The sequence below is a fragment of the Haliotis rubra genome, unplaced genomic scaffold (genome assembly GCF_003918875.1).
Source record: "Haliotis rubra isolate DU_JTF1 unplaced genomic scaffold, ASM391887v1 Scf183, whole genome shotgun sequence".
NCBI classification, from domain to species: Eukaryota; Metazoa; Mollusca; class Gastropoda; order Lepetellida; family Haliotidae; genus Haliotis; species Haliotis rubra.
The window spans coordinates 525,537-537,759 of NW_025765814.1; the positions used below are offsets into that span (position 1 = coordinate 525,537).

At 41.6% G+C, this 12,223-nt stretch overlaps 1 protein-coding gene across 1 annotated transcript in view; it reads right to left on the reverse strand.

Moving 5' to 3' along the window:
• The window catches only part of LOC124273673 (lysosomal-trafficking regulator-like), a 110,764-nt gene that overhangs the window by 55,927 nt on the left and 42,614 nt on the right, over positions 1–12,223 (reverse strand). The window contains 7 exon segments of the mRNA XM_046708946.1: positions 346–412; positions 1,380–1,576; positions 2,040–2,184; positions 2,453–2,620; positions 3,345–5,890; positions 6,643–6,748; positions 7,126–7,291. Of these exon segments, the coding sequence (XP_046564902.1) occupies positions 346–412; positions 1,380–1,576; positions 2,040–2,184; positions 2,453–2,620; positions 3,345–5,890; positions 6,643–6,748; positions 7,126–7,291 (3,395 nt within the window).

The window sequence follows — 12,223 nt, forward strand, 5'->3', positions numbered from 1 at the left end:
ATTTTTGTTGAAAAATATCGAACAGTCTTTGAGTTATGCTCCGGAAACAAAATGATTACGGACGGACGGACGAGGCGACGACTATATCCCACCGCATTACATGCCGGTGGGATAAAAATGGATCTAAGTACAAGTACTGTGGTCTGGATGTTCAATAGGCTGAAGGACAGAACCACGAAAAGTAGAAGACAGACTAAAACCTAATTGTACATTTGTTGTTTTGTGTGGTAAGTGATTTGCCAGCTGAGTGTGATCCTCCCACCCTACTCCGTCTGGACCAGAAACTTGTTCACCAAAATAACCTTAGGCCACTGACTGCCAGTAGTTTAACATTGTTTTCAGTACCTTGCTGGTCAACAGTGGACTTGGTAAGGACGTCCTTGAAACCATCCAGCAGAACCTCCAAGATACCCTGCAACAAACACGCATAGCATCTCACATTGTTTGAACTAGCAGTTAATAGTGTTGGGAATTGGTTAAAATCTCATAATTGATGATTGGTTTATTACAACCGATCAATCATCGAAAAAAATTGGTTAGCGTCATTAATGAAATTTGTTAATGCACATAAAAATATGGAAAAAACATGTAGTTCTTTTGGGCAAAATTTCACATCTTTAAAGGATGACCAGTATGTAAGGAACATAAATTTCTTGGAGTCTTTAAGATAAATTCAATCATGACTTGAAACGAGCTTCTACTGCTTATGAAATGTAACAGACAAACCAACCTTGTGAAAAATATTGTTTATGAAAACAAGTGGTCCAGAATTGTTTGTGTTCGATTATGAGAAAACATGATCGATTTCTTAGTCATTTAGATACTGCAACCAATCTTCGATTATTTCAATTAATCAGACCACCACTAGCAGTTAAACAACTGTAACTAAAGCTTAAGATTAATCAGGGAGCAAAGAAGAGCAATTCTGTGTGAAGAAGAGTAACGTTTTCAGGACCTGCAGTAGCCTGTATGCACATGCAAAGATGACTTGATCAAATTCCTGAGAGCGCTTAAATATATCAACCAATCAGCAACTTTGTATCATCGAGTAATGGGTATGTTAACACTTGCAAATTACAACCATATCTCATTCTCAGCATAAGTTAGCTGTAGAAATGAATCAAGTGTATTAAAAGTTTACTCTCTGTCATAATTTAGGAATAATTTGTGAAGCCAATGAGGACAGCGTAACAAGCTGAAAGTAATGTCATTATGTCTGGTCCCATATATTGGAATTACCACTTCATGGTACACTGAATCATACAGAACAATTATCTTTTCAACAGAAATGTTTATAATGTTGCATTGATCAAACATTCATTCTAAAAGCTATTTCTGTTGCAACTTGTTCATATACAAGATACCAGAGCCACGATTACCTCTGAACACACCCCTTGTACAGCAGGGGGACTACTCCTTAGCGTCTGCAGCAGCCGTAACAACACTGACATCACCACCTTGCTGACAGCTGCGGTGTTGTAAGTTGTGATTGCCAGCTCCACAAACAGTCGGAACACAGACGGGAAGCAGATGGTGTCTGCATGCTTCAGACGGTTGTCGTAGCTTGTCTGGAGACCTGGAGGACATAATGGGTGAATGAGTGGGGTCTAATGCAGCTTTGATATCAATTATATCACAGCAGTGAGTATATACAGGAATGGGTGAGTGAGGGACTTTAGTTTCAAGCCACTTTGATCACTAGTTTGGTCTAATGCTGCTTTTGATCAATATTTCAGTCATACCACAGCATGGAGTACATACAGGAAAGGGTGACTGAGGAGTGAGTGAGTGAGTTTGGTCTTATCTCACTTTGATCAATATTTCAGTCATACCACAGCATGGAGTACATACAGGAAAGGGTGACTGAGGAGTGAGTGAGTGAGTGAGTTTGGTCTTATCTCACTTTGATCACTATTTCAGTTATACCACAGTATATATCACATACCAGAATGAGCAAGTGAGTGAGATTAGTCTAATGGTGCCTTGATGACTATTTCAGTTGAATTACAGCATGGAGAACATGTAGGTGTGAGTCTTACTTTTCTTCCAGTCATTGTGCATAGTTGTTTCTGTGTCTGCCTCATAGCCATGCTCAGTCCATACAGCCTCCTCCTCCTCACTCCCGCCGAAGTGAAGCAGCTCTCGGTATTCATCCTCATCCACCATCTCCTTGTCCTTCAGATTCTGGGTCAAGGTCAAACAACAGAAATGATACTGAGGGCATCAATCCATATTTCAACAAAAGTACCAGCTTATATTTCCCTGGTCAATCAACAACCTTAGAACTTACCCTTAGGTCACAAGGTCCATAGCTATAAATCAAGTGATGAACATCACGGTCCAATTGGTTCCAACCCAGAAAGTCACTTGTTGATCCAATATAAGGATATAAGTCACTCTACATAACATCTCCTACTGAAACCTTTAGGAGTTAAGTATACACGTGACTCACCAGCATTGCAATGATTTGGTCGTAGGAGTACTCCAGGATGGATGGCAGCTGGGGCAGGGCAGTGTTGAGGAGCATGTCGAACACGGCCTTGAGCTTGGTGGGGTCCAGCTTCACACACTGCTGCAGGGAGTCACGCAGCTGCTTCCAGTGGGCCTCCTCGCCACCCTTCTGTACACACAGACGGTCAGTCGGTCAGTTTGATTAATGCCTAACTCAGAACTATTCAAGCCCTATAATGGTGTTCTGTCTATAGATCCAGTCTTGACCAGACATTTAAGAGATCTATACTGTGAACAATGATTCAAGCCATTGGTGTACACAGTCAAAGAAACTGAACATCCAAGCCATGAAGCTGCTTCTTGCAACAAAGAAAACTTGGTAAATCTCTCTGTTCTGTGGCATTTACAGGAACATTAGCCCTTTGTAGGCATGACGTTTTTCTGGTGCTTGGAAAAAATGCTCTGTTAGATGACAAACATAACAGAATCAATTGCAAAATATTTAAATAATCATGGTTGGAAGATAACCATTACATGATGTACTCAAGGGATCACCCGATGATGAAATACTTAGACCCATAGGCTACTGATTTAATCCACAAGTTTATTGATGCCATAATCAGTATTCAGGGTAGTCAGTTCCTAATGTGAAAATAAAGCCCAAGATGCTCATGTGTCAGCATTTCTCATAAACATGGGTCACTTGTTGATCCTGCAGTATGGAGGAATATTTTTGTTAATATTTTTGCAATTGGAAGACAATTTAAGTTTATGGCAAAATAAGCATGTCTGACACTACTGTCGAGATATTAATGAAGGTGAGGCTGAAGGAAACAAATTAGCAATATCACATTCCACATTACTTTAATCCTCAACTGTTTCAAAGTCATTACCTTTTGTGTTGGAGAGACTGTGTGACATGAGAAGCAGACAATCATCACAGCCTCGATGAAGGTGAGCTTCTTCAGATGGCAGGAGAAGGACCTCACAGAGCTGGTCTCTGTCACAGATTCCCTCCGTGACTGGCACAGCTGGACCCCCATGTCTGACAGAAGCTCCAGAGTCAGCAGCAGCGTATCCTGGACAATGTACAGACACGGAGAGTTCCTATAGAAGGATCTGAATGTAGGACTATTCATACACAGCTTGGCACAGGTCTGCCACATGTCCTGTAGCAAGGGCAAGTCTTTGACAATATCATGGTGGCGGGCAGGCAACAGGGTAGAAGTAGAGTCTTCGTCCGAACCACTATCCTGGTGATCGGTACCACTTCCACTGCTGCCTTGCTTCTCCAGATGCAGTTGTTGAAATGCTGCAGTTATTGCACATGTCTTCTTTGCCAGGATGTCAATGAATATCTGCATTACAGTTCCACGGATGTACTCAGAAGTCAGTAATGTTACTTCTTCAGCATTCTTTGTTTTCATCTCTCTCACTTTCTGTTCATCGATCATTATCAATGCCTCAAAGACTCCCATAACTGGGGCTCTCAAATGACTGTCCTCTAAAAGATTATTGAGTCTGGAGAGTCCCTCTTTCTCCACAAACACATTCATAACTTTGTCTACTTGCAACACATAAGGCAAGGCTGACACACAGTACAGCATGATAGAACTTGGAACCTTCCCCAAGGAAATGAGCTGTTCATCGGAAGAAGTGTCTGTGATCTCGGTGGAGTCCTCCAGGGCAGAATGCACAACATGCTGATACACCTTAAAGAACAACTCTTGCTTCAGGTCACTGTTTCCTCTGATGGCTAACACAATCAGATGCTTGGCAGTTATCAAGGCTAGACTTTCATCAGGTGACACAATAAACTGTCTGAACACCTGAAGAGGACGCCACCTCTGTAACGACCACTGTTTCTTTGCTTCAAGTCTACCACTGCTAGAAAATCCACTATCAATTATTCTGGACAGGTCTCCCATACCATCTGGAGTACTTGCTGAAGAAGATATGGAAAACTTATCTTCAAATGTACACAACTTACACACATTTATCTCTGGTAGTTGTTTGTCTGTGAGTTCTTCTGAACCCATGAACTGGTCCAGAAGGATGTCATTGAGGGACTCCAGGCTGCAGCTTCTGATGGCTGGCGTGAAGCTGGGAAGCAGAGGAGTCACAGCTTCAATGATGGTCTTGGGATGCATACAGCAGCAGATCCCGGGATGTCTAAGGGTGGAAAGGATTTGTACCTGCAGCTTTGTGGACTTTGTTTCTGCCAGCATTTCTAGGAGAAGTTCCGTCAAGATGGCGACCTGGCACTTGCTAGGGTTGGAGGACCAGGACCTGTGTCTGCCATCACCAGCTGCCTCCACCTGCTCCAACTCCAGCCCCGATGGGTAGCCCAGGATGTTGTGGTGATGGCTCAGGTACATGTGGTACTCACAATTCCTGTGACGTCTCTTCAAACATTTCACTGCATGGATATAGTTCACCTTCACCAGCTTCAGTGTACTGATGAGAGAAGCAATATTCTTCAAGGGATCTTCCTGAAGATCACCTTGACCACTACTTAAGTCTGTTTTTGTCAACTTAGATGAACATACCAATTGTTTTATGTACAGGAAACCATTATTTGTTTTGAAGCAATCCAGGATCCCTAAGGCACAGTTTATGAATGATGGATTAAATGGAAGACTCATGAATACTGTTTCAAAGAGAAGGATCAGTCCACATATGACATCCATCACAAGGTCAAAATGGTCTGTTTCTACAATGTCCCCAGAATCAGGATTAGGGTCCACTAAGCAGGCAATGGCTGCCATGATGCTGCTGACTGTATTGTGTCCCATTAAGATTTTGACACCACTCTGTTGGGTGGCAATGATTCCACTGGCTGTCAAAATCAGACGGATCAGGTGTCTCTGAAGTGTCAACTTTGTTTTGTTCTTCCAGTTTAATTTAGAGGCATTTTCAGATGGCTCTGTCTCACACAGACGGGAAAATATATGAAGAAGATGTGGCAGCATTGTGGGTGACATTACCTTGCCAGGGGCCACATGGGAAAGGTCAAGGATACAAAGGTCAAGTAAAAGGTCAAAGATGATGAGGGTGAGTTCTGCAGAACTGACAGATTCCTGCACAGCTTGAAAGTCCGGGAATGCTCCCAGTAAATCCTGATCGGAACCGGAATCTTCATCTTCCTGAATTCCTGTAGACTTGAACAGCAGCACTCTTGCTGGCCTTCTTATCCGAGAATGTTTGATCTTGTCTTCTTGCACCTCTTCTTCCTCACTCTCAGAATTGTTCTGCTGTGTAACTGAACTAGACACTTTTGTAAACCTTCGTTTTCTGTGGTGATGAGCCTCTGTTCCATGGTGACTGGGATGGTTTGGGTGCATGACTGTTTCTCTCTGACAACCAAAGTTTTTCAACTTTGAGAGTTTCTGAGTGTACACGAAACATTGCTGAACAGGCATCCATGTCTCTTCCCTCCCTACAAGCAGAGACCTCAGGTTTAAAGACATATTTCACAGGTCCTTACAGTAAAATATTACAAAAATCTAAAAGAAAACCCCATGATCTTTTTACACTGTTTTTCCAGAATTAGAGGGCTCAACTATGCTATATTGAACAAAATAAGAAATGACTGACTGACTGAGTGAGTTTGGTTTTACGCTGCTTTTAGCAATATTCCAGCAATATCACAGCGGGGGACACCAGAAATGGGCTTCACTCATTGTACCCATGTGGGGATTCGAACCCGGGTCTTCGGCGTGACGAGCCAAAGCTTTAACCACTAGACTACCCCACCGCCCCAAATAAGGAATGACAAGTCTTTATGGATGATCAACTTCCTTATTGTACAACAGCGACGTTTCGGTATAAATACTTATACTGTTTCCAACTCACAACTTTTAGAATGCCTCTCAAACAGTTCAAAATAGGTTAGAGATGACTTTGTGGTATATTTGTTTAAAGTTGTGTGCTCACTACAAAACAAAATAGTGAAAATAATCCCTACTCCATTCTGTTCAGCATATTTCTGGGTCTGGGTTTCTCACTAGTATTTTGATCATACTTTGGAAAGTACTTATGTGCCCATCATGGGGTGTCCTAACATCCCAATAATATGTGATATGAGCAAAATGTTAGGAGCAGACATGGAAAAAGGTAGACATCCACATCTACTTAATTGTCCTTACTGAAGTAACTACTGAATACCCAAGTTTGTGATGAACACTCTACCTTTGAAGATGATGGAATCTGTGGGAGGCTCTGAGGGCTGGAACTGGATGGTCCATGGCAGCAGGGACAGAAGCAGGTTGCACAGGTCTCGACTGTTGGATAACGTCTGGAAGGAAACATACTGAGTAATGGTGGATGGAACATATCCCACTGTACTATCTTATAACATCACCATCAGATTATTAAACAGATATATGTCATGAAAAAGGACAAACTAATAAGATGTTGGGAAGCTACCTTGACCCTGACACTGTAAAACAACTTACCTTGACCCCAACACTGTGTAAAACGGCCTACCTTGCCCCCAACACTGTGTAAAACGGCTTACCTTGACCCCAACACTGTGTAAAACGGCTTACCTTGACCCTGACACTGTGTAAAACAGCCTACCTTGACCCTCACCCTGTGTAAAACAGCTAACCTTGACCCTGACACTGTGTAAAACAATCAACCTTGACCCCAACACTGTATAAAACAGCCTACCTTGACCCCGACACTGTGTATGACATGGAGGAGCTTCCATCCTCGGCCCTCCAGAAGGTACTGCTGCAGCTGCGAGGAGTCGCTCTCATCCTGGGCGCTGTTGGACACCAGTAGGATGTCATTCATCAGCTCCTGACTCAGCTGGTTGCTAATGTTCTTCATGTTGCTATGGAAACAAATTGGGGAGTTAGCATGAGATTGATGATGGTCTTAGCCATACTGTAATCTTTTAATCTCAGGGAATGTTATTGCTTCACGTTCTACTTTTGAATAATTACTACCTTCCTGAGACAAATTCTTTGCAAGATTGAGAGTTTTCTTTCATACACATTAGGCTCAGAGCAGTATTTTAGTTACATGTCAGAGGTTCAAACATTTTTTAAAGAGCCACTTGCCACAGGGCAAGTCACTTTAAGAAAGTAACTTGTCCTGACTAAGTTTCCACTTGCCCAGATTTTATGACATAATTATGATGATGTAATTATGAAAGAAGAAATCAAGATGGTATTTGATGTTAATGTTTACTGGACTATTTATTGAAAAGTGATAAATAGCAAAGAAAGATAACTCTACTTTATTATCATTGCGAAATTTAATAGTTACATTTTGAGCAGATATGAAATTAAATCAAAGTTTATTTGCAGTTTGAAACCATAAGTGGAAACTATCTAGTAACCCACGGACAAGTAAGATAGCATTATTAGATTGCCCGAAATGAAAACTGACTTGGCGTCGGGCGATGGGATTTTTGAACCCCTGCATGTCATTGCACGTCACAGAAGTAGGGGAGGAAAGATTGAAATAATGCATGTCATAGTTGTGTTTGAAACTGGTGACACATTGTTTTCATAAATCAAATAATCTTTAACACAACAGTAAGCCTCATTATTTCACCTTACTTTGGTTGGTGAACCCATTACACATGGTTTTGGTGAGACCCATTTCTGAAAGGGTTCCGGCATGCCAGATATACCATGAAAGGGGAAAAAAGGCACAAGGCAAACTGGTACTTCAGACATGTTAGATGATTGGTTTGCCCTTTCACACTGTAACCCATGTTTGCAGTCACACTGTATCATGAACCCATGTTGCAGTCAGATAATGGTGCACAATAGTCTTGCTTGAGATACGACACTGTGTTCAGGTGGCCGTGTACATTGCAGTAACTACCAGTATTAGTGTATTAGTGAATGTCTGTTAGGGTACTGTACTGTTGATGCTGAGTGTATCAGTGAATGTCTGTCAGGGTACTGTACTGCTGATGCTGAGTGTATCAGTGAATGTCTGTCAGGGTACTGTACTGCTGATGCTGAGTGTATCAGTGAATGTCTGTTAGGGTACTGAATGTCTGTTAGGTTACTGTACTGCTGATGCTGAGTGTATCAGTGAATGTCTGTTAGGGTACTGTACTGCTGATGCTGACTGTATCAGTGAATGTCTGTTAGGGTACTGTACTGCTGATGCTGAGTGTATCAGTGAATGTCTGTATGCTGTATCAGAATGTCTGTTAGGGTACTGTACTGCTGATGCTGAGTGTATCAGTAGGCTGACTGTATCAGCTGATGTCTGTTAGGGTACTGTACTGTATGCTGAGTGTATCAGTGAATGTCTGTTAGGGTACTGTACTGCTGATGCTGAGTGTATCAGTGAATGTCTGTTAGGGTACTGTACTGCTGATGCTGAGTGTATCAGTGAATGTCTGTTAGGGTACTGTACTGCTGATGCTGAGTGTATCAGTGAATGTCTGTTAGGGTACTGTACTGCTGACTGCTGATGCTGAGTGTATCAGTGAATGTCTGTCAGGGTACTGTACTGCTGATGCTGAGTGTATCAGTGAATGTCTGTTAGGGTACTGTACTGCTGATGCTGAGTGTATCAGTGAATGTCTGTTAGGGTACTGTACTGCTGATGCTGAGTGTATCAGTGAATATCAGTGAACTGTCTGTGATGCTGAGGTGTATCAGTGAATGTCTGTCAGATGCTGAGTGTATCAGTGAATGTCTGTATCTGAGTGAATGTCTGTCAGGGTACTGTACTGTACTGATGCTGAGTGTATCAGTGAATGTCTGTCAGGGTACTGTACTGCTGATGCTGAGTGTATCAGTGAATGTCTGTCACTGGGTACTGTACTGCTGATGCTGAGTGTATCAGTGAATGTCTGTTAGGGTACTGTACTGCTGATGCTGAGTGTATTAGTGAATGTCTGTTAGGGTACTGTACTGCTGCTGAGTGTATCAGTGAATGTCTGTGGGTACTGTACTGCTGATGCTGAGTGTATCAGTGAATGTCTGGGTACTGTAGGTGAGTGTATCAGTGAATGTCTGTCAGGGTAGCTGAGGTATCTGAATGTCTGTTAGGGTACTGTACTGCTGATGCTGAGTGTATCAGTGAATGTCTGTCAGGGTACTGTACTGCTGATGCTGAGTGTATCAGTAATGTCTGTTAGGGTGATGAGTGTATCAGTGAATGTCTGTCAGCTGAGTGTATCAGTAATGTCTGTACTGCTGATGCTGAGTGTATCAGTGAATGTCTGTCAGGGTACTGTACTGCTGATGCTGAGTGTATCAGTGAATGTCTGTGGGTAATGTACTGCTGATGCTACTGTATCAGCTGTCTGTTAGGGTACTGTACTGCTGATGCTGAGTGTATCAGTGAATGTCTGTCTACTGTACTGCTGATGCTGAGGTACTGTACTGCTGATGCTGAGTGTATCAGTGAATGTCTGTTAGGGTACTGTACTGCTGATGCTGAGTGTATCAGTGAATGTCTGTTAGGGTACTGTACTGCTGATGCTGAGTGTATCAGTGAATGTCTGTCAGGGTACTGTACTGCTGATGCTGACTGTATCAGTGAATGTCTGTTAGGGTACTGTACATGCTGATGCTGAGTGTATCAGTGAATGTCTGTTAGGGTACTGTACAGCTGATGCTGAGTGTATCAGTGAATGTCTGTCAGGGTACTGTACTGCTGATGCTGAGTGTATCAGTGAATGTCTGTTAGGGTACTGTACTGCTGATGCTGAGTGTATCAGTGAATGTCTGTTAGGGTACTGTACAGCTGATGCTGAGTGTATCAGTGAATGTCTGTTAGGGTACTGTACTGCTGATGCTGAGTGTATCAGTGAATGTCTGTTAGGGTACTGTACTGCTGATGCTGAGTGTATCAGTGAATGTCTGTTAGGGTACTGTACTGCTGATGCTGAGTGTATCTGAGTGTAGTGAATGTCTGTTAGGGTACTGTACTGTGTATCTGATGCTGAGTGTATCAGTGAATGTCTGTTAGGGTACTGTACTGCTGATGCTGAGTGTATCAGTGAATGTCTGTTAGGGTACTGTACTGCTGATGCTGAGTGTATCAGTGAATGTACTGATGCTGAGTGTCTGTTAGGGTACTGTACTGTGATGCTGATGCTGAGTGTATCAGTGAATGTCTGTTAGGGTACTGTACTGCTGATGCTGACTGTATCAGTGAATGTCTGTTATACAGTGAATGTCAGTGTCTGTTAGGGTACTGTACTGCTGATGCTGAGTGTATCAGTGAATGTCTGTTAGGGTACTGTACTGCTGATGCTGAGTTAGTATCTGTACTGTTGATGCTGAGTGTATCAGTGAATGTCTGTCAGGGTACTGTACTGCTTGATGCTGAGTGTATCAGTGAATGTCTGTTAGGGTACTGTACTGCTGATGCTGAGTATCAGTGAATGTCTGTACTGCTGAGCTGGTACTGTACAACATGCTGATGCTATGTATCAGTGAATGTCTGTTAGTAGACTGTACTGCTGATGCTGAGTGTATCAGTGAATGTCTTGTTAGGGTACTGTACTGCTGATGCTGCCATTACATTACAACCTGTATGTCCATATCATTACAGTCTGTATGTTCCATTACATTACGACCTATATGTCCCATATCATTACAATTTGTATGTTCCATTACATTACGACCTGTATGTCCCATATCATTACAGTTTGTATGTTCCATTACATTACGACCTGTATGTCCCATATCATTACAGTCTGTATGTTCCATTACATTACGACCTGTATGTCCCATATCATTACAATCTGTATGTTCCATTACATTACGACCTGTATGTCCCATATCATTACAGTCTGTATGTTCCATTACATTACGACCTGTATGTCCCATATCATTACAATTTGTATGTCCCATTACATTACGACCTGTATGTCCCATATCATTACAATTTGTATGTCCCATTACATTACGACCTGTATGTCCCATATTTGTATGTCATTACAATTTGTATGTCCCATTACATTTGTATGTTCCATTACATTACTTATGTTCCACCTATATGTCCCATATCATTACAATTTGTATGTCCCATTACATTACTTTTTCTGTATGTCCATATCATTACATGTTTGTATGTCCCATTACATTACTTAATTCCTGTATGTCCCATATCATTACATTCCATTACTTCCTGTATGTCCCATTACATTACATTACATTAATTATGTATGTCCCATATCATTACAGTTTGTATGTCCCATTACATTCAACCTGTATGTCCCATTACATTACAGTCTGTATGTCCATTACAATTTGTATGTCTCATTATGTCCATTACATTACTTGTATGTCCATTACATGTATGTCCCATATCATTACAGTCTGTCCCATTACATTCCATTACATTCATTACACCTGTATGTCCCATATCATTACAATTTGTATGTCCCATTACATTGTCCATATCACCTGTATGTCCCATATCATTACAATTCTGTATGTTCCATTACATTACGACCTGTATGTCCATATCATTACAATTTGTATGTTCCATTACATTACCACCTGTATGTCCCATATCATTACAATCTTTTGTATGTTCCATTACATTACTTAACACCTGTATGTCCCATATCATTACAATTTGTATGTCCATCCATTACATTATGTCCCATTACATTGTGCACCTGTATGTCCATATATCATTACAATCCATTACATTATTCGACATTGTATGTCCCATATCATTACATTCCATGTATGTTCCATTACATTGTATGTCCCATATCATTACAGTTTGTATGTTCCATTACATTACGACCTGTATGTCCCATATCATT